Here is a 22921-nt window from a genome sequence, read left to right on the forward strand (position 1 = left end):
GCTGGCTGCGCTACAGCTCCCCGCCAACAGCCGGCTGGTCTACGCAGACCTGTGCCGGGCCATCCTCCAGCGTGTGGGGCGCACCCCAGCGCTTCCGTGCTCTACGCCTAGAGGAGGTCGGCCGGCCGTTTGCGTTTGGCCAGCAACTCCGGGACGCCTGCCGGTGGTGGCTGAGGGCTGACAACCGCGACGTCAAGGGAATCGTCGATCTGATGGTAGTGGAGAAGTTCATTGCCCGACTTCCCGAAGGGACCGTGGAGTGGGTCCAGTACCATCGCCCAGCGTCGCTGGATCAGGCCATTGAGCTGGTGGAGGACCATTTGGCAGCTGTTCCAACGGCAGGACAGCGGATCTCTCCTCTCTCTCTCCCCCTCTTCCCTTCTGTTCCTCGTCCTCGCCCCGTTCGCCCACCACGGAGGCGGGGGCCGGCTCCACCCCAGCCGGCCCGCCACACCCGCGGTGCCTTCCCATTTCCCACTTCCGTGTCTGTCTCTCCCCCCCCCCCACTCAGGTGAGTGAGCCCCAGAGCGCTGGTGCAGAGAGAAAGCCCGGGCCGGTTTGCTGGTGCTGCGGGGAGCCGGGGCACAGTGCTCGGCAATGGAAGTGGGTGCGGTGGTCTGGATCCCCGACACGCCAAGGACCGCCCTCGATCGGGCCGGAGCGTATCGCATACCGGTGAGTATCCAAGGGGATACATATGAGGCTTTGGTGGACTCCGGCTGTAATCAGACCTCAATCCACCAAAGCCTGGTGCAAGACAAGGCATTAGGGACAGCACAATTGGTGAAGGTGTTGTGTGTGCACGGGGATGTTCACAACTACCCTTTAGTGTCGGTCCACATTCTATTTCAAGGGGAGAAATTTAGAGTAAAGGCGGCAGTTAATCCTCGCCTTACCCACTCGATAATTTTGGGGACTGATTGGCTGGGATTTCGGGAATTAATGACTCATTTAGTGAAGAGTGGGTCCTGCCGTAGTTCAGCAGGGGGAAGTCCCGGTGTGGCATTGGTGGGAGCAGCTGTCGCAGAGCTGTCTATGTAATCACCGCGTCCGAGTGAGGAGCAGCAGGCTCCTCCTCCCTCTCTCGGGGAATCCCTCGCGGATTTCTCATTAGAGAAGTCGCGAGACGAGACTCTGCGGCATGCGTTTGACCAAGTGAGAGTAATCGATGGTCAACTGCTCCAGCCAAATGCCACCCCGTCCTTCCCCTATTCCTCCATTATGAAGGATAGATTATACCGAGTGACACAGGACACTCAGACTAAGGAGCAGATCACACAACTTTTGATCCCAAAGAGCCGCTGGGAATTGGTATTCCAGGCTGCTCACTTTAATCCCATGACTGGACACTTAGGGCAGGATAAGACACTAGCCCGAATAATGGCCCAGTTCTATTGGCCAGGGATTCGCGGCAATGTCCGTAGGTGGTGTACGGCATGCCGCGAATGCCAGTTAGTAAATCCAACGGCCATTCAAAAAACGCCTTTGCGCCCTCTGCCATTAATCGAGACCCCGTTTGAAAGAATTGGGATGGATCTCATCGGGCCATTAGATCGGTCAACACGAAGATATTGCTTTATTTTAGTTCTGGTAGACTATGCAACGCGATACCCGGAAGCAGTGCCTCTTCGCAATATCTCAGCATGTAGTATTGCGGAAGCACTCTTCCACGTCATCTCCCAAGTCGGAATCCCCAAAGAGATTCTGACTGATCAAGGCACATCGTTTATATCACGCACACTACGTGAACTCTATGGGTTACTGGGAATTAAGCCGATCCGCACTAGCATTTATCACCCACAAACGGATGGTTTAGTCGAACGGTTCAATCACACCCTCAAGAACATAATTAAAAAGTTTGTACGCGAGGACGCTTGCAATTGGGATAAATGGCTCGAACCCCTGTTATTCGCAGTGCGAGAGGTCCCACAAGCCTCCACAGGGTTCTCCCCATTCGGATTATTATATGGGCGTAAGCTGCATGGCATCCTAGATGTACTGCTGGAAAATTGGGAGGAGGGACCTTCACCGAGTAAAAATGAAATTCAATACATTAATCGACCTGCGCGCAAAACTCCACACACTCACACACCTAACCCAGGAGAATTTGCGGCAGGCCCAAGAATGGCAAATCTGCCTGTATGACAGGGTTACGCGCCTAATTTTTGGACGTGTTCTCGCCCCTGCCCGGCCGCACCCGCCTCATAGAACACCACATTGAGACACCCCCGGGGGTGGTAGTGCGCAGCCGCCCTTACAGGTTGCCCGAACACAAGAAAAAAGTGGTTCGGGAAGAACTCGAGGCCATGCTCAACATGGGCATCGTCGAGGAGTCCCACAGTGACTGGAGCAGCCCGGTGGTCTTGGTTCCCAAGGCCGACAGGTCGGTCCGGTTCTGTGTGGATTATAGAAAAGTGAAACACAGTGTCTAAATTTGATGTGTACCCAATGCCTCGTTTTGATGAGTTGCTGGATCGACTAGGCACAGCTCGCTTTTATTCGACACTGGATTTGACAAAGGGTTATTGGCAGATCCCCTTGACTCCACTATCCCCAGAAAAAAAACGGCCTTTTCCACACCGTTTGGCTTACATCAATTTGTCATGCTTCCTTTTGGGCTGTTCGGGGCGCCCGCTACGTTCCAGCGGCTTATGGACAGGGTCCTCCGCCCCCAGGCCACCTATGCGGCCGCATACTTAAACGACATTACAACCTATAGTAATGACTGGCCGTGACATCTGCAACACCTTAGGGCCGTCCTTGGGTTGCTGAGGCGAGCGGGTCTCACAGCCAAACCGAAGAAGTGTGCGATTGGGTGGGTGGAAGTAAAGTATCTGGGCTTCCACTTGGGCAATGGGCAGGTGCGTCCCCAAATTAATAAAACAGCAGCGATTGCAGCCTGCCTGAGGCCCAAGACCAAAAAGGGGGTGAGACAGCTCCTGGGGCTGGCTGGCTACTATCATAGGTTTATACCTAATTATTCGGATGTCACCAGCCCGCTGACTGACCTCACTAAAAAGGGGGCACCAGATCCAGTCCAGTGGATGGAGCAATGCCAGCGGGCTTTCTCTGAGGTGAAGGCTACACTGTGTGGGGGGCCACTGTTACAGTCCCCTGACTTTTCTCTCCCCTTTATGTTGCAGCCGGACGCATCGGACAGAGGGCTGGGGGCTGTTCTGTCCCAGGAGGTGGAGGGGGAGGATCGCCCAGTGCTGTACATCAGCAGAAAGCTGTCGGTGCGTGAGGGACGCTACAGCACGATAGAGAAGGAGTGCCTAGCCATCAAGTGGGCGGTCCTTGTCCTCCGCTACTACCTGCTGGGACGCCCTTTCACCCTCTGTTCGGACCACACGCCCCTCCAGTGGCTCCACCGCATGAAGGATGCCAACGCGCGGATCACCCGTTGGCATCTGGCACTCCAGCCCTTTAACTTCAAGGTGGTCCACAGGCCGGGGGCGCAGATGGTCGTGGCGGACTTCCTCTCCTGTCGGGGGGGCAGGGGGGAGTCAGCTGCATGCTAGACGGCCTGAGTCAGGTGGTGGGGGTATGTGGCAGCGGGGGCGTGGTCAGTGTGTGTGTGTATGACAGTATTGTGCAGAAGTCTTCTGCACTCTTTTTCATACAAATTTTGTTATAGACTTCCATTTTGTGACCTCTACATTATCAAGTCAATACAAAAACATTTTAGGAGTTCCAAACATTTATTTTCCAGCACAAAATTAAATGTTACAGAAAAAAAAAGTTTGTATCTGAGCAGCATATTCCCATAAGAGAGCACTTTTCAGATGAAAAAAGAAAACATAATGAAGGCTACTGTGTTTTGCTGCAAAATTAAGCAGCAAGTGTGACAAAGTGTCCAGAAGAACTGTGGCTGGTTCTGCAAGATGCTCAGTAAAACCTACAGCTCATTTCCTTATAAAACTGCACTAACTGTATCAGAGACTAACATTTCTTTTTTTAAAGCAAAGGGTCGTGGCTTACTGCTGTGTGTATATATATATATATATATATATATATATATATATATATATATATATATATATATATGAGTGATTCCACGCTTATGGGTACTGAAATGGGGACATGAACTTATTTTTAAAAATTCACCTAAAACCATTTCTTTTTTTACCATCAGGTCACAAAACATGTAATCTTTAATGAATGATATGTTAAAAGATAACACTAATTTTCTGAGATGTAATAAAAACATATTTATATGCCAAAGTCAGAACGTAACAGAAGTGTTGTGGACATATATATTCTCAATTTTAACAATGTAGAATTACTTTTTGAAACATAGGAAGGTGATGTTTTAGCAAATATAATTAATAAACATGTGTAGTAGAATAAACATACACATTCTTTCAATAAGATTAACATGGTATATAGCTAGATTGTAATTAATTTGTAACAGACGCGAGATGGACAATCGTAACAGAAGTAATGTAACAGACATCATTTTGGAACTCATAGGCTTGACTTTGGCATATAAATATGTTTTTATTACATCTCAGAAAATTAAAGTTATCTTTTAACATATCATTCATTAAAGATTACATGTTCTGTGACCTGATGGTAAAAAAAGAAATGGTTTTAGGTGAATAAGTTCATGTCCCCATAAGCATGGAATCACTCATATATATATATATATATATATATATATATTTTTTTTTTATGTTGAAACATATATTATTTAAGCCATTTTTGGTCTACAGCATTTCTTTACATGTCCCTAAGACTTTTGCATAGTACGATATTTTAGGGAAAAATATTTTGCTCTAGTATGGTGGAATACAGTTATTCAGGAATAGTTATTCCACAAAATTGAATCATACATAAGAGTTGGCTATAAGCCATGTACGAATGAGATTGAGTGGAAACTCTTATTCTCTTCACATTCACTGGATTTTGAGAAACAAAGCATTTTTATTTTTTGCAAATTCAATACATAAAAATCTTTATACAAAACATCCAACAAAAGCATTTCCACTTAGAATGTGAACGAACTGGCCAAATGACAGGAGCAATTTGGGAAAAATGCTATAATAATTCTTGAAAAATAAAAGATACATGTTCTTACCATCAACTACTTTTATTCCATATTTTGCTGCCTTTTTTTTTTTATTTTTGGCGGTTTTGTTTTCAGGTAGAGTTTTTATTTCATCCTCAGTTGGTTCAGCAACACGCACTGCCATTTTGTTTTTCTCTATTCATGGTATATGAGCCGATATCCTAGTTGTAGAGTAGCCAATCAGAGCACACGATTGCTCATATCCAGTGAACGTGGATAGATTAATACAGCATTATCAGTAACAGAATAGCTAAGAATATCATTGTGCAGGATTAAAATTTCTAGTTCACAACAAACCTGAAACTTTACATTTCATTGGACTGATGATTCCTGAATTCCATGGAAAGGAGGACAGATAAATTCCAGAGAACTAACTTAACAAAAATAAAAAGAGATAAGGGAATGGAAAAACTCCCCCTTTTTCTCAACACCAATGCCTCTGGAAAAGACTCATTGATTTAAATTATTCTGTGACTTACAAAAACATTTACAAAAAAGTTAAAACTTTGTGTGGAAGCATAAAGTTAATGAACAATTTATAAAACACACACACAGACAGACACACACACACACCTCAGACTGGGTATCTGACATCTCTCCAATACATGTTGATCTTCATAAGAAAATATCTTATGGGAAAGCTGTTTAAAGGACAAATCCAACCTGAACGACTTGCATATCAATGTTATTGTGATCAACATCATCTGAGAGTAAACATTTAACATAAGGACAAAAGTTTGTGAACACCTGACCATCACACTCGTATGTGCTTTTTGAATAGCCCCCCCCTTGCTGTTATAATAATCCTTGCTCTTCTGGGAAGGCTTTCCACTAGATTTTGGAGTGTGGGTGTGGGAATTTGTGTTCAATTTGTGTTCAATTAGATACAAGAGTATTAGGTGAGGTCAGGCACTGATGTTCTGTGAGTAGGCCTGGGGTGCAGTTGGTGTTCCAGTTGATCCTAAAGGTTGAACGGGGAGTGGGGTTGAGGTGAGAGCTTTGTGCAGGACACTAGAGTTCTTCCACTCCAACTTTGATAAACCATGTCTTCATGGTGTCTGAAGGTTCTCAGTCATCCAGAGCATCGTAAAGTGTAGGTGCTAAAGAAGGCAACTGGACTTGCTTGAAATCCTTGAAGACACTTCACCTCTCATCCAAAAGGCTTCTTCAGTTCTGTCTGACTAGTGGGGAGTTCCAGGTATTTATCCTCTAGTGGACCAAAAGCAACCCTAAGGAGAGTTGTTGAGGTCACATGGGTCATTGACCCCCTCAGTCATCCCGTAGGTTGTTAGGGTGACTGGAGGCCAGGAGCCCAGAAAACTGAATAAACATCCACACCAAGACTCTAGCCCTGTTCACACGGCACATATTTGCATCGATGCTGCACCGATGTATTTTGTTGCGATATATCTTACACCGGTGTAAATTTTGTGGAGCGTTCACACGTCACAACCCTGCTTACTAGAGAGAAGCGTGTCAGCACCGGTGCAGCCCCACTTGCGGTCACACGGCAGTTTCTGCGACCGTGCAATAGTAGCAAAAACTTTATTACTATCATTTCCTTTGATAGTAATAAAGTTTTGATATCATTTCCTTTTATTATTATCATTTCCTATCGTTATTACTATCATTTCCGATAGTAATAATGCGGAAATGAAATATGCGCATGCGTGAAAATGTACTTCCTTTTCCCGGTTGTCATGGCATCATCAAGCGCCGGGAAAACAACGTGGATGAAGACACCAGTGTTGCCAGATATTGCTGACTTTTTCCATCCCAAAATATGTTCAAATCCACCAAAATGCACTTAAAACTGACAATCTGGCAACACTGGAAGACACGCAGTTCTGTTGTTGTTGATATTCGCCATTTTGGAAGCGCAAAATACCAGGATGCAAATTATGCAATGCCCGTATGTAATCAACTCTCCTCACGCGTAGCGAGTCTACCCCTGTAGCGTTCAGACGGCCCATTTTATATCGGTGCTGCCCCGCAAACTAGCATTTACTCCGGAGTAAATTTCTTAAACCACCTCCCGAGCAGGGTTAGATTTGCACCGGTTTAAGCAGCTTTCAGGGGCTACACCGGTATAACTTTGTACCGTGTGAACGCTCTACCGGGGCAGCCCCGGTGCTACACCGGAGTAAAAGTTGCCGTGTGAACACCCCTTCTGTTGACTTCAATGACTTGCATGACGGCAGAGAGTGCCAATGACCCACAGATCACCCCAACAACGCTCTAGGCTGCTAACACTATTCACACCTGACCTCCAGTGACCTGTTGTCACAAAAAGTTTGATGGAAACTCCTCTTAAAATCAATTTATGCATGATAACACTGTTCAAATCACTGGGGCTGACCCTAGCATATGCATGGTCATAATGCATAAAAATGTGCATATACATGTTTCATGCCAAAAACCAACCAACCAACCCACCATGCGTCCATCCATCCATTTACGGGGGGGTGGAAATTTGTCCTGAGGTCAGTGCGGTGTAGTTGAAAATGTCTGCCAAATCATTTATTTTTTCCTTGTTCCTTAATATAGATAGCTACAATTGGATAGATTAAAAGAGAGTTACATCTTTTCATGGTTTATCAAAATTAGCAAAAACATTAGAGTTTTTATTTCAAAAATATATTTTACAGATCTTGTGGTTAGACATTTTTTGCAAGCTTTGCAAAGAAATGCAGAAGAAAAAAAAAACAAAACAACAAACAAACAACCACACAACACACCACACTACACAGGACCATGATCTCTAAAACAAACAGGTGCTTGGTATTGTAACAAACATTTTCATTCGTGGATTTGACGAGTGTCATATGTATGTACAAGCGTTGATGTGCTTACAACAGCAAGTCTCTCTGCTCTGGAACTGTATGAAATCACAGCTCAAATCAATTATCAATTACAACCCCGATTCCAAAAATGTTGGGACAAAGTACAAATTGTAAATAAAAATGGAATGCAATAATTTACAAATCTCAAAAACTGATATTGTATTCACAATAGAACATAAACAACATATCAAATGTCGAAAGTGAGACATTTTGAAATTTCATGCCAAATATTGGCTCATTTGAAATTTCATGTCAGCAACACATCTCAAAAAAGTTGGGACGGGGCAATAAGAGGCTGGAAAAGTTAAAGGTACAAAAAAGGAACAGCTGGAGGACCAAATTGCAACTCATTAGGTCAATTGGCAATAGGTCATTAACATGACGGGGTATAAAAAGAGCATCTTGGAGTGGCAGCGGCTCTCAGAAGTAAAGCTGGGAAGAGGATCACCAATCCCCCTAATTCTGCGCCGACAAATAGTGGAGCAATATCAGAAAGGAGTTCCACAGTGTAAAATTGCAAAGAGTTTGAACATATCTACAGTGCATATCATCATCAAAAGATTCAGAGAATCTGGAAGAATCTCTGTGCATAAAAGTCAAGGTCGGAAAACCATACTGGGTGCCTGTGATCTTCGGGCCCTTAGACGGCACTGCATCACATACAGGCATGCTTCTGTATTGGAAATCACAAAATTGGCTCAGGAATATTTCCAGAGAACATTATCTGTGAACACAATTCACCGTGCCATCTGCCGTTGCCAGCTAAAACTCTATAGTTCAAAGAAGAAGCCGTATCTAAACATGATCCAGAAGCGCAGACATCTTCTCTGGGCCAAGGCTCATTTAAAATGGATCGTGGCAAAGCGGAAAACTGTTCTGTGGTCAGACGAATCAAAATTTGAAGTTCTTTATGGAAATCAGGGACGCCGTGTCATTCGGACTAAAGAGGAGAAGGACGACCCAAGTTGTTATCAGCGCTCCGTTCACAAGCCTGCATCTCTGATGGTATGGGGTTGCATTAATGTGTGTGGCATGGGCAGCTTACACATCTGGAAAGACACCATCAATGCTGAAAGGTATATCCAGGTTCTAGAGCAACATATGCTCCCATCCAGACGATGTCTCTTTCAGGGAAGACCTTGCATTTTCCAACATGACAATGCCAAACCACATACTGCATCAATTACAGCATCATGGCTGCGTAGAAAAAGGGTCCGGGTACTGAACTGGCCAGCCTGCAGTCCAGATCTTTCACCCATAGAAAACATTTGGCGCATCATAAAATGGAAGATACGACAAAAAAGACCTAAGACAGGTGAGCAACTAGAATCCTACATTAGACAAGAATGGGTTAACATTCCTATCCCTAAACTTGAGCAACTTGTCTCCTCAGTCCCCAGACGTTTACAGACTGTTGTAAAGAGAAAAGGGGATGTCTCACAATGGTAAACATGGCCTTGTCTCAACTTTTTTGAGATGTGGTGTTGTCATGAAATTTAAAATCACCTAATTTTTCTCTTTAAATGATACATTTTCTCAGTTTAAACATTTGATATGTCATCTATGTTCTATTCTGAATAAAATATGGAATTTTGAAACTTCCACATCATTGCATTCTGTTTTTATTTACAATTTGTACTTTGTCCCAACTTTTTTGGAATCGGGGTTGTACTCAGTGACACAAGAGACAAGCTCCTCCTACATCCACTGCAAATTTAAAACCACATTGGATGGTGTATTCTATGTATAAATCAACCCAACCATTTCATCTCATCATCTCTAGCCGCTTTATCCTGTTCTACAGGGTTGAAGGCAAGCTGGAGCCTATTCCAGCTGACTATGGGTGAAAAGGCGGGGTACACCCTGGACAAGTCACCAGGTCATCACAGGGCTGACACAGACAACCATTCACACTCACATTCACACCTACGGTCAATTTAGAGTCACCAATTAACCTAACCTGCATGTCTTTGGACTGTGGGGGAAACCAGAGCACCCAGAGGAAACCCATGCGGACACGGGGAGAACATGCAAACTCCGCACAGAAAGGCCCTTGTCGGCCATGGGGCTCGAAACCGGACCTTCTTGCTGTGAGGCGACAGCGCTAACCACTACACCACCGTGCCGCCCCAACCCAACCATATATTTCAATAAAGTTTTTACTAGTTACTAGGAGTATAACATTCATTAGAACACACCATTTGTACAAGGATTACACTGTGGATGTGCTGTAAATCAGCCTTAGGTTTTTTTGTTTTCTTTTTTGGAATGGTTTAATGCATATTACTTTAGAAATCACCCAAGATCACCTCATCATTGAAGCAGTTCCCAACTACTAAGGTGGCTATATTATACTCTTTCCTACACTGCTTAAACCTGAAATGGTTCAAATTCATACGTTCTGGTCTTTTTAGGCTGTTGGGTATAGATGATTAACTCCTTATTCACATGTATGAGTCAGTCAGTCAAACAGTATACAGTGGTGCTTGAAAGTTTGTGATCCCTTTAGAATTTTCTATATTTCTGCATATGACCTAAAACATCAAATTTTCATAAAAGTTCTAAAAGTAGATAAAGAGAACCCAGTTAAACAATCGAGACAAAAATATTATACTTGGTCATTTATTTATTGAGAAAAACGATCCAATATTAGATATCTATGAGTGGCAAAAATATGGGAACCTTTGCTAATTTTGGGAACTGACTGGCTGGGGTTTAAGGAATTAATGACACGCATAGTGAAGAGTGGGTCCTGCCGTAATTCAGTTATGGAAAGCCCCAGAGTAGCATTAGTGGGAGAAGCTGTCACAGAGCCATCTACGTCAGCACCGCGTCAGGGCGATGCGCGGAGTGAGGAGCACCCCGCCCCTCCTCCCTCTCTTGGGGATTTCCTGTTAGAGCAGTCGCGAGATGGGACTCTGCAGCATACATTTGACCAAGCGAGAGTAATTGATGGTCAAATTCTCCAGCCAAATGCAATGCCAGCCTTCCCCTACTTTGCCATTATTAAGGATTGGCTATACCGAGTGACGCAGGACACTCAAGCTGGCGAAAAGGTAACACAGCTGTTAATTCCAAAGAGCCGCCAGGAATTCATATTCCAAGCGGCTCACTTTAATCCTATGGCCGGACACTTGGGGCAGGATAAGACACTAGCCCGAATAATGGCCTGGTTCTATTGGCCAGGGATTCGCAGGGATGTCCGTCGGTGGCGTGCGGCGTGCCGCGAATGCCAATTAGTAAATCCCGCGGCCACTCCAAAAGCGCCTTTGCACCCTCTCCCTTTAATAGAGACCCCGTTTGAAAGAATTGGGATGGATCTCATTGGGCCATTAGATCGGTCAGCATGGGGATATCGCTTTATTTTAGTCCTGGTAGACTATGCAATGCGATATCCGGAAATAGTGCCACTCCGCAATATCTCAGCACGCAGTATAGCAGAAGCACTCTTCCGCTTTATCTCCCGGGTCGGGATTCCGAAAGAAATCCTGACAGACCCAGGTCTTAACTGTATGCTGCCAAAATAAGGGGCGGTTTGGCCCTGTCTAAGATGGACTGGTACCACTATGCATTCTCTCTCTCTCAATTAGTGAAGATGTATAAGCTCTATACATTTCCAAATCAGAGGCCTTCATGGGTAAACATGGAGGAAGGGCTTGTGGCCCCGACTACATTAGAGGCCTTTCTCACCCAGAATGGTAGGCGAACACCCTTTGATGACCCCGTTTTAGCTTTTGCACAAGAAACATGGTCAAGGGCTTACCAACTTATTAATATTTGTCCTTTTCTTTCATCCAAAGCGTCAATTTGGTTCAATAAAAAATTGCTAATTGATAAAAAAACATTTATGTGGGAAACGTGGTCCAAGGCTGGTATAAATCTATTGGGGGACGTTTTTACTGACAAGGGTATTAAATCATTTATTGAAATCAAACAAGAATTTAACCTGGATCAAAAAGAATATTGGAAGTATTTACAACTTTCACATTGTATTAGAGCTAAATTGAAATCTGCCCCAGACCCGCCATCTGGCTTTCAGGAGGTATTAATGAAACCTGGTTTTAAAAAAGCATCTACTTTCTACCATCTTATCAGAGAGGCACGAACCCCCAAATTAGAGGGATTGAGGTTGTGTTGGGAAAGAGATTTAGGCATTCCAATTTTAGAAGATGCATGGAAATGGTTGGTTGAGTCTTGGTATACTTGCTCACAGGAAACACAATCTCAGCTCATTCAGTACAAATTGCTCCACAGAAAATATTGGACCCCGAGTAAACTAGCCAAACTGAAACTAATGGATAATGATACATGTTGGAAATGCCAGAAAGATACTGGGACTTTGATTCATATGCTGTATGAATGTGAAAAGAATATTGATCTCTGGAATGGGATTGTGAATCTTTTAAGTTCTATTCTTCAATGTGATCTTACTATGTCACCGGATTTATGTATTTTTGGTTTGCTACCAGAAAACATAAATATAACCAAAAGATACAAGTTGTGGGTACGCTTGGCAACTGTATCAGGATGCCGTATTATTCTAAGACACTGGAAATCATCCACATCTTGCTCATTTAAGGAATGGACTGAGCTACTGACAAAAATCGCCTTATATGAGCGTGTTACTTTCAATGTCAGGGGCAAAGAAGAACTATTTAACCAGATCTGGGGGCCTTTTTTGAGCTATATAGAGAACATGACTGTGTAATTGTATATATGTATCCTGTTCTGTATGAGTAGAGGTCAATGTTAATTGTTATTTACGTTTGTAGGCACTTGTTTTGTTTGTGTTTTTTTTTTAATTATTATAATTTGTTTGTTTGTTGATGTAAGTTTTTCTATGTCTGTTTTGTGAATGTTCATACTGTAAAAGAACAGAGAGCTACTGCTTATTGATACAAGACTATTGTATTTGCAATGATGCAAATGTTAAATTTTTTTTTTGCTGTCTGTGAAAAAAGACAAATAAAAAAAAAAAAGAAATCCTGACAGACCAAGGCACTACCTTCATGTCACACACACTGTGTGAGCTATATGGGTTACTGGGGATTAAGCCTATCCGCACCAGCGTCTATCACCCACAAACTAATGGCTTAGTAGAACGGTTCAATCGAACTCTCAAAAATATAATTCGGAAGTTCGTAAGCGAAGATGCATGTAATTGGGATAAGTGGCTCGAGCCCGTTATTTGCAGTACGAGAGGTCCTGCAAGCCTCCACAGGGTTTCACCCTTTGAATTGTTACATGGGCATAAGCCGCGTGGCATTTTGGACGTGCTATGTGAAAACTGGGGGGAGGAGGGACCTTCACCTAGTAAGAACGAAATTCAATACGTACTCGACCTGTGTGCCAAACTCCACACACTCCTGCACTTAACCCAGGAGAATTTGCGGCAGGCGCAAGAATGTCAAGTCCAACTGTACGACAGGGTCACGCGCCTTAGGGAGTTCACATCGGGAGACCACATCAGGAGACAAAGTATTCATATTACTGCCCACGTTGAGCTCCAAATTGGTCGCCAAGTGGCAAGGGCCCTTCGAGGTCACACGGCGAGTCAGGGATGTCGACTATGAGGTGAGGCGAACGGACAGGGGTGGGGTATTGCAAGTTTACCACCTCAATCTATTAAAACGCTGGAATGAGGAGGTCCCCATGGCGTTGGTTCCAGAGAAGGCGGAGCTGGGGCTGGAGGTTCAAAAAAGAAAATTGACATCGCCCACTGCTCTAGTCCCCTGTGGAGACCACCTCTCCCCGACCCAGTTCACGGAGGTTGCCCAGTTGCAGAAAGAATTTTCCGACGTGTTTTCGCCCCTACTTGGCCGTACCCACCTCATAGAACACCACATTGAGATGCCCCCGGGGTGGTAATGCGTAGCCGCCCTTACCACCTGCCCGAACACAAAAAAAAAAAGGTAGTCCGGGATGAACTTGAAGCCATGCACAAAATGGGCATAATCGAGGAGTCGCACAGCGACTGGAGCAGCCCAGTGGTCCTGGTCCCCAAGATTGATTGGTCGATCCAGTTCTTTGTGGACTATAAGAAAGCCAAACGCAGTATCTAAATTTGACACGTACCCAATGCCTCGCATTGACGAGTTGCTCGATCAATTAGGCACTGCTCTTTTTCATTTGACACTGGATTTAACAAAGGGATATTGGCAGATCCCCTTGACTCCTCTGTCCCAAGAGAAAACAGCCTTTTCCACACCATTTGGCTTAAACCAATGCGTCATACTTCCTTTTGGGCTGTTTGGGGCGCCCACTACGTTCCAGCGGTTTATGGACAAGGTCCTCCACCCCCACGCCACCTACACAGCCACGTATCTGGATGACATTATCATCTACAGTAATGATGGGCCGCAGCACCTTGAACACCTTAGGGCCGTCCTAGTCGCCGAGGCAGGAGGGTCTCACAGCCAACCCAAAGAAATTTGCGACTGGGCAGGTTGAAGTACGGTATCTGGGTTTCCACTTGGGCCATGGGCAGGTGCGTCCCCAAATTAATAAGACGGCAGCGATTGTGGCCTGCCCGAGGCCCAAGACCAAAAAGGGGGTGAGACAGTTCCTGGGGCTGGCTGGCTACTATAGGAGGTTCATACCTAATTATTCGGACGTCACCAGCCCGCTGATGGATCTCACTATAAAGGGAGCACCAGATCCGGTCCAGTGGACAGAGCAATGCCAACAGGCTTTCTCTAAAGTAAAGGCTGCACTGCGTGGGGGGCCACTGTTACACTCCCCTGACTTTTCTCTCCCCTTTTCTTTGCAGACAGACGCATCGGACAGAGGGCTGGGGGCCTTTCTGTCCCAGGAGGTGGAGGAGCGTCCCGTGCTGTACATTAGCTGGAAGCTGTCGAAACGGGAAGGCAGGTACAGCACGATTGGAAAAAAAAAAAAAAGAGTGCCTAGCCATCAAGTGGGCGGTCCTCACCCTCCAGTACCTGCTGGGGCACTGTTTCACCCTCTGTTCGGACCACGCGCCCCTCCAGTGGCTCCACCGCATGAAGGATGCCAACACGCGGATCATCCATTGGTATCTTGCACTCCAGCCATTTATATTCAAGGTGGTCCACAGGCCGGGGGCACAGATGGCGGTGGCGGACTTCCTTTCCAGTCGGGGGGGGTAGAAGGAGTCAGCTTCAGGTCGGACAGCTCCCCAGCCTGAGTCAGGTGGTGGGGGTATGGGGCAGCGGGGGTGTGGCCGAGCGCCGGTCTGTGAATGGAGGGTGGAGTCAGGGAAGGTGAGTGGTCATGTCACTACACCTGTTATCAATTAGCGCATGTTTGTGTGTCTCCTTCAGTGACTGCGCCCAATAAAAGGAGAGCGAGAAGGGGAGGACGGCACCGAGGGCTCGATGATGGCCTGTGTGTGGCTTTTGTCCAGATTATGGGCTTTTGTCCAGATTAAAGCACTTTTTTGTGGGGGGCCTCCTGTTGCATTCTCCTGACTTTTCTCTCCCTACTGTCTTGCAGACTTATGTCAGACAGACAGCTGAGGGCCGTTTTGGCCCAGGTGGTGGAGCACCCCGTGGCCCAGGGAGAAGCACCCCATGCTGTACATCAGCCACAAGCTCTTGGTGCAAGATATAAAAGTGTAACATGATCAAGAAGGAGTGTCTTGCCATTAAATGGGTGGTCCTCACTCAACGGTACTACCTGTTGGGATGCCTTTTCACATTCCATTCTGACAACACCCCACTCCAGTGGTTCCACCACATGAATGATACCAATCCACGGACCACTCAGCCCTTTAAGTTTGAGGTGGTTCACAAGTCGGTGGTGGATTACCTCACCCGTCAGGGGGTGAGTGGGCCAGCAGCAGGCCAGATGGCTCCCTGGCCCGAGTCAGGTGGTAGGGGCATGTGGCAGCAGAGGCTTGGTCAAGCATCAGCTATGGAGGCCGAGGAGCCAGGTAGAACTGGCAGGTAACGTGTGAGGAGTTTCACCTGTGTTTTTCTGTCTTCTTGCAGAGCAAAGCCTGTAATCCGAGAGAGAGAGCTGAGCTACCCAGCACTGTGTGCATGCAAATTTAAGTAAGTAAGTAAATAAATAACTCTTCAGTAAGCACTTTATTCTAGTCAAGGCTGCAGTGAGTCTTTAGCCTAAAACTAGTCAGAAAGTGAGAGAATTTACCCCAGATGGGACACCAGTCCATTTCAGAGCACAATGCATACACACAGTCACATCTAGGAGTAATTTAGCATCACTAAATTTTACTAAATAGTAGGAAGGAACAAAGTTTGTGATTATATTTATAAATCATCATTCTGTTGTCTGTAGTACTACAACCAAGTGTATAAAACCAAACTGGATCACAGATTTTTTGAGCCCCCTCCAACAGCCAAGCAGAAGCACTACAATGATCACATCACTTCCTGTGTGCTACTGTTTTCTCCCCTTATCTGGACAACATTAAACATTTTCCAAAAATGGCTCTGAAAAGGTTTCCTCCTTTAAATAAATGAAAAATAAGAAAAGAATGTGTGGTTTCTCACAGGGATCACTGTTCCTCAAAAAGAAAACTCAGCCAAAGTATAGGATAAAGGGCACATTTCATACATCAAGATTCCAGAAGCTTAACTGGCAATGTATTGGGATTTCAACTCCTTTTAAGTTTAGGATGGCCAAGAACATAAAATACATGTCTCTGCAGTGATCCACTGTCAGACAAATTATGGTGAGATTACAGTATGAGGTAATGGCTTATTGAGCAAGATGGACGGAATGATTCATTGCACTGTGGAAACTATGGTGTGATTCCCCAGGGCAAATTTGAAGAAAGCCTTTTTCCAAGAATTTAATAAGATTCAAGTATTTGCAGGTAGTTCACAGTGAGGTAAATACAACTTTCTGTGGATTTCAACAGCTCCAACATAAATCAAGATCAAAGCTTGTGATCAAAAATGTTTGTAAGTCAGTCATTGCTCAATGTCTGCATCATCTTTTACTTTCAAATCAGCTGCTTATTTTTGTTGGCTCATGTGTGTGAATGGACTCTACATGATGTATAGGGCTGTCATTTTGTTCCAGGGCAGGTGAAAAGCTTGTTGGGTGCTTTGATCCATCTGCAGTGTAACACACAGTGCCAAAAGCAACCAATCAATGACCACAGCAGCCACGGACATAAAGATCATCCATTCATAACCAAGGACAAGGTGGAGCCTTTCCGTTTAGAAAAGCAAACATGCTACAAGAGGGAAACAAAATATTTGGTTGAATAAACCTGACTCAAACAGGAGATACACACAAACTTTGTCAAGGGAGGAACAACTGCCATCTGTGGCAAGCTTCTACCTTTCCAGAAGGGTCTTTATAGCAGAGGCGAGAAGCGGATGTTTGGAGGCTTGTTTGAGACTGCAATATTGGAGGAGTGGTGGAGTGTTCTACATTTCCCAGAAAGATCATTCCTAAAATATACTTGTGGTGTTTTCGTATGTCCTTTGACGTAGAAACAGAACCAAGAAGGCATCCGATTTGACCTTTGTGACAGACTAAAAGCAGCCTTTATCTACTCTGTGTGTGGTAATTTATAGGGGTGTACAATTGGACAGGCAGATTGATTGATTTAAAAGTCAACAATGACATTAAATTAAATGTGAATTGATTATAAAAGTAATTATTGAAAAAAGGATACACAAAATGTTATACTGTTAAACTGATAAATGCGTAAATAATCAACTAGGCTCGCAAGGTGATTTGCCCCGATACGGACATTTCTGATTAAAAAAAAAAAAAAGTCCGTCTCTATATCATGAACTGAAATTTGACAGTCGGCCTTCAACGGATTCTGAACAAAAAGTTGTCTCAGATCAATCAGAGTTTACCAAATCACCACATCACATAAGTCACTGCCTAAAAATTTTAAGATGTTTTTTTTCTTGGTCTTTTTTCACCTTTATTAGATAGGACAGTGTAGAGACAGGACAGGAAATGAGTGGGAGAGAGAGAGAGAGAGAGACGGGGAGGGATCGGGAAATGACCTCAGGTCGGAATCGAACCCAGGTCCCCAGATTTATGGTATGGCGCCTTAGCCACCTGAGCCACGATGTCCCCCAATACCTAAAAATTTTAAGTCACAGTACATTGTGTGAAAGCCTCTGTAGTAATTTATGCATGAACACAACTTTGTACTTGAAAGAACAGGCCTGGTGCCAAATCATGGTAACAACATTACAAATCCACACAAAGTTTTGATTTGGTTTGATATGTTAACAGGAATTTGTTTCAAATTATCGAAAGTAGAACTTATTAGACGTTCATTGTTCTAGAACGTTCCTTTATCCCTATAGTTCATTGACAATCTTACCCTGAGCACTGTATGTAATACAGTATATAGGATAGTTAGTTTATTCAAAATATTAAAATAATATTGGCTGGCTTTTTTTTTTCGCAGTCTATCAGATGTATTCCATTCAGCTAGCATGATACTTAATGAGTCGAAGACAAGTAGCTGAATGGAATATATCTGATAGACCACGAAGAAAAAAAGCCAGCCAATATTATTACACATACACATTTGATAGAACAAACCTGTCAGCCATGTTTGTTTACAAATTGTCACAGTCGCTCGCTAGCACGGAAGTTTTACTTGTAATATGTATCTTATTTGCCCCTTTCACATATCCCACAACCCATTGCATGGTTGGGAACTTCTGGTGTCCAGGCCCAGGCTGCTGATAATGGTACAAAAACCAATATTGGGCTGTATAATCAGTTTCGATGTTCAAATATTACTACAGGTTTACATGGTCTCACAGATTTTTTTCAAGATTAATACTGCTCGAAATGATTGCACATTTACAGTCTGTCATCAGTGTAAATGTACACTTAATGTTGCTGGCCAGAGTTATAGTGCTGAGTAGTTGAAACAAGTATTTCGTGTAAACAGTGCAGTGTGAAAGTGAAAGGGCTGTATGGGCAATAATATAAGGATGACCGATTAAAAGCTTCTGTGCTGACAAAAAAATACCATGGAACCAGTCTAATAACATCACATTTCAGCTTGCGTCCGATATCTGAACATCCAAACTGACGACACATTTACATTGATGACAAATTGTAAATGTGCAATCATTTCAAGCAGCATTAATCTTGAAAAAATGTGAGACCATGTAAACCTGTAATAATATTTAAACATAATAATATTTGGACATCGAAACTGATTATATAGCACAATATTGGTTTTTGTACTGTCATCAGCAACCTGGGCCCGGACACCCGAAGTTCCCAACCGCACAGTGGATTGTGGGATATGTGAAACGGGCGAATGGCATTTTCAATGACCCTAACCCATAACTACATCGTTTGTTTACCACAATGCATTATGGGCAATACCCGGGGTCAGCTCCACTGTATTGTTTACTTTCACCTTTGTTAAACACTGCATTGTTCTGTCGAACCAGTTTTAACCATGCCTAAAGTGAATTGCTGTTTGCCTTACTGTGTCTCCACAACAAAGAAAACACCTAATTTGAGCTTTTATCAGCCGCCAGTCAAGAAGAAAGAAATGGACAAGTTTAATCCACAAAGAAAACCTTTGAACTGAATCAAAATGGACAAATGTTTGTAGCTTACATTTCTCTGGTGGGAAAAAGATGTATTTAAACTGTGACCCAGCAATATTTCCATGGTCTGCGGAATGGCCTTCGGTTATAGAAGATTATAACAATCGACACTGTTCATCTGAAACTAGCGATATTCCAAAGCCTGTAAAACAAAGACGCATTCTTCGGGCGTTGCCTCTCAACGTGCCAAAGCACTCGGCAGGCGAACGAGCCTGTCGGCCCGATAAAACTCCCAAACCACAAAGGGTTCTCTTTTGGGTATGTATAATGATGTTCAGGTGTACCTCACTAGTGGCATTTATTAACATGTCACCATCTGACTCACATATGTATCGACTTAATCCACTGTTTATTTAGTCCTTCACCCTGTAAAACACCAAAAATTAAAGTTCAAGCCATGTTCAACAAATAAATCCAGATTAGACTTACAAAATAGTTTATTTCTTAAGATCTGACTAGATGTAGCAAAATGTTTCAAAATCAGGAATGAAATTATTTAGCATACAAATTATTTATGTTGTTCGCACATTTTTGTTGATTAGGCCTATAAAGTTTTGCTATACCTGGCCGCAGTACCTGGCAGTCGGCCTAACATGAATGTAACTTCGCCATGAACATTATAAACATTACAGCCAATTTCAGAGAGGCTACATACAATTCCCAATATTCAAATAGATTTGTTTTCTCGATAAAGTTTAGCTGGTCCAATATATGTCTTCAGAAATAAGACATTCTGAGATTTGATATTATTGTTGTGCAGTGTGGTAGACTCGGTCTAGACTCTTACCTTCTCACCATCATATCGCTCAACTACTGACCCCAGCTATCACCCATAATGCATTGCGGTAAACAAGTGATTATGTAGTTATGCTTGGGGGCCATAGGGAAGGAAAGTGAAACACAGCGATCCTAGTGGTAGCGTTCCTAAGCCGAGAGCCATACTATTGAAAATCCCATAGACCCGAATTTAAAAAAAAAAAAAAAAATCCCACAAAGTTATGACGTGGAACTTGTACACCCCTAAAAAATATGTTGTACATGTTGGGATTATCTACTAACTGTGAAAGTATCAGGTGAAATTTCGCTGTCTTTTAAAAGATCGAAACTGCGCCTAACCTGTCAGAAACGGACTACAACCAAACTGTCTAGTCAGAGTCGCTCATATTACATAAAGATGCATTTCTTATTGGTACAGAAATACTCCGCCAACCACGCTATACAAATCGGCATGTTGATGTAGGCTACTCGCCGGCCGCTACCTGCTACAGATTTGGAAAGGCGCTAGACTTGCGGTGACGTCACATACGCGACGTCGGGTCCGTGTAGTCTTTGATCAGCTTATTAAAAAACATTCAAAACAATTCAAAATCGGTGGAAAAAATAAAGTATGATCACCAGGATCGATAGAGCTGCCCGATATGCACAACATATGGAAGCCATTGTCTTATGCCTCGGTCACAACCGGCCGCACGTGCTCCTACGGCCGGTCTACGTGCAAAAAACGCAAGAAATGCACGGAGGGCGCGCGTGTAACGTGCTGATTTTCGAGCCGTAGACTGGCCGCAAAGGTTCTTTGTCATATCAAACAAACTCTACGGGCGCTTACGTTTTTTTCAGGTTGCAAGACAAACTTAAGGCCAACGTGCGTCTTTCTCCACGAACAAAAAAAAAAAAAAAAAACCGCAGCGATTTGGGAAACGCCAAAAATCGCACGGCCAAAAAAAAAAATCGTACGTCCGGTTGTGACCTCGGCTTTAACTTTGAAATGTAACCCGAAATGTAGTTTTTTGAAAAGATATTCCCATTCATTTTGCCATAGAGGTTGGAACGCATCCAGTAGGGGGCGATGCGATTACTTTCCCTCCCTATTCACTGCGACAGTTTACTGCGGGTGCCGTGGCAGCGAACAAAGAAATTTTTCTGCTGCGCATGCGCAGAAAACTCATTGAACATTTGCATCAGCTCTGCTGATGTGTGACGTCATGTCTTAACCATATTCAATGCTTGGGTAGAGTGACGTAATACACGTAGCCTACGTGATGTAGGAGAAGCGATATGATAACATGCCATCACGCCAATTGAATGAACCCTGCTCGAAGGGAATAGAACACCTTTTTTTTTTATTCCGTCAAAAAAAAAAAAATGTCCTGTATGTATTATAATAATAATAATAATAATAATAACAACAACAACAACAGGTTCATATCCCTGGAGCGTGTGGTCCTGTCTCCTGTCCTGCACATGAGAGAGTTTTCTCAGTTCGAGCCCACCTGAGCTAATAATCAGCTCTGAGAGAGAGAGATGTGAAGTGAATGTGTTAGAGTTGGGAAAGCACACCCCAAAAAAAGTGCTGGTTCTCCAGGACCAGGAAGCTGGGACTTAACCCAGCAAAGCATGCTTAACGAACTAAACTTCATGATGCCTCATTTGTTTTTACCTTGAGGTACGCGAGCTGAAGGTAGTTGTATGGGATTCTCCTGTGGAAGTCTTGATTAACATCAGCACTCACTTGATGCACAGAAAGAGGTCCGAGCTTTCTTTCGATGCAGTCGGTGAGACAAGCGGCTCTTCGCAAAATCGCATCAAACAACGGTAGGTCGTTCTGAGTCCCAGCGTCAGTCACGCGGAGATCGTGTTGATCCCTGCACTTGAGTCCACACCGGATTTTGGTCTGGCGCACTTGGGCGAAATTCTCCAGCGCTTTCTCGATGTACCGCACGACGTTCGCATAATCAGCCCGCTGAAAAGCCTCCACTCCGCTGCTGTAAAGCGAGTCATAGGGCTCGAGCGTGGCCGCTGATAACGACACGAGCGTGTGGAGGGTGAGTGTTAAAGCCCCGCAGGTTTGGACAAAGCGGACGACCATTTTCAGCGCTCAGATGCCAATGGAACTTTCCAGAAAGCTTTGGCTCAGTCTAGAAACCTAGACGGAACTACGACTGATATTATGAGCCCAAGATGCAACACACACCACCCCAAACGCCCTGTTGGTCATTTTGATGATCCATAACCGGTGACATTTGTGTCACGTCCCATCTAATGCTGGATGAAACGAACTCCTCCCCCTCGAAGTCGGAAATCACTCCTGTTGTGCACTACACTATACTACTCTACACTACTACATAGTATGCTACGTATTATCATTTAGTACAGTAGTATGCGACATTGTTAGAAAAACAATTACTTGAATATTTACACTACCGTTCAAAAGTTTGGGGTCACCCAGACAATTTTGTGTTTTCCATGAAAAGTCACACTTTTATTTACCACCATAAGTTATAAAATGAATAGAAAATATAGTCAAGACATTTTTCTGGCCATTTTGAGCATTTAATCGACCCCACAAATGTGATGCTCCAGAAACTCAATCTGCTCAAAGGAAGGTCAGTTTTATAGCTTCTCTAAAGAGCTAAACTGTTTTCAGCTGTGCTAACATGATTGTA

At 44.0% G+C, this 22921-nt stretch overlaps 1 protein-coding gene across 2 annotated transcripts in view; it reads right to left on the reverse strand.

The window, feature by feature from the left end:
• Positions 1 to 22537, reverse strand: part of p3h2 (prolyl 3-hydroxylase 2) — a 129176-nt gene extending 106639 nt beyond the window's left edge. Inside the window, exon 1 of one of the 2 annotated variants that reach the window (XM_060941824.1) lies at positions 21988 to 22537. In XM_060941824.1, coding sequence (XP_060797807.1) covers positions 21988 to 22344 — 357 coding nt within the window. In that variant the 5' untranslated portion in view covers positions 22345 to 22537. Of the gene's footprint in view, positions 1 to 21915 lie in introns of both variants that reach the window. The other variant, XM_060941823.1, reaches the window with a different exon arrangement.
• Between the last annotated feature and the right edge of the window lie 384 nt (positions 22538 to 22921).

Source organism: Neoarius graeffei, chromosome 15, assembly GCF_027579695.1.
Source record: "Neoarius graeffei isolate fNeoGra1 chromosome 15, fNeoGra1.pri, whole genome shotgun sequence".
Lineage (NCBI taxonomy): Eukaryota > Metazoa > Chordata > Actinopteri > Siluriformes > Ariidae > Neoarius > Neoarius graeffei.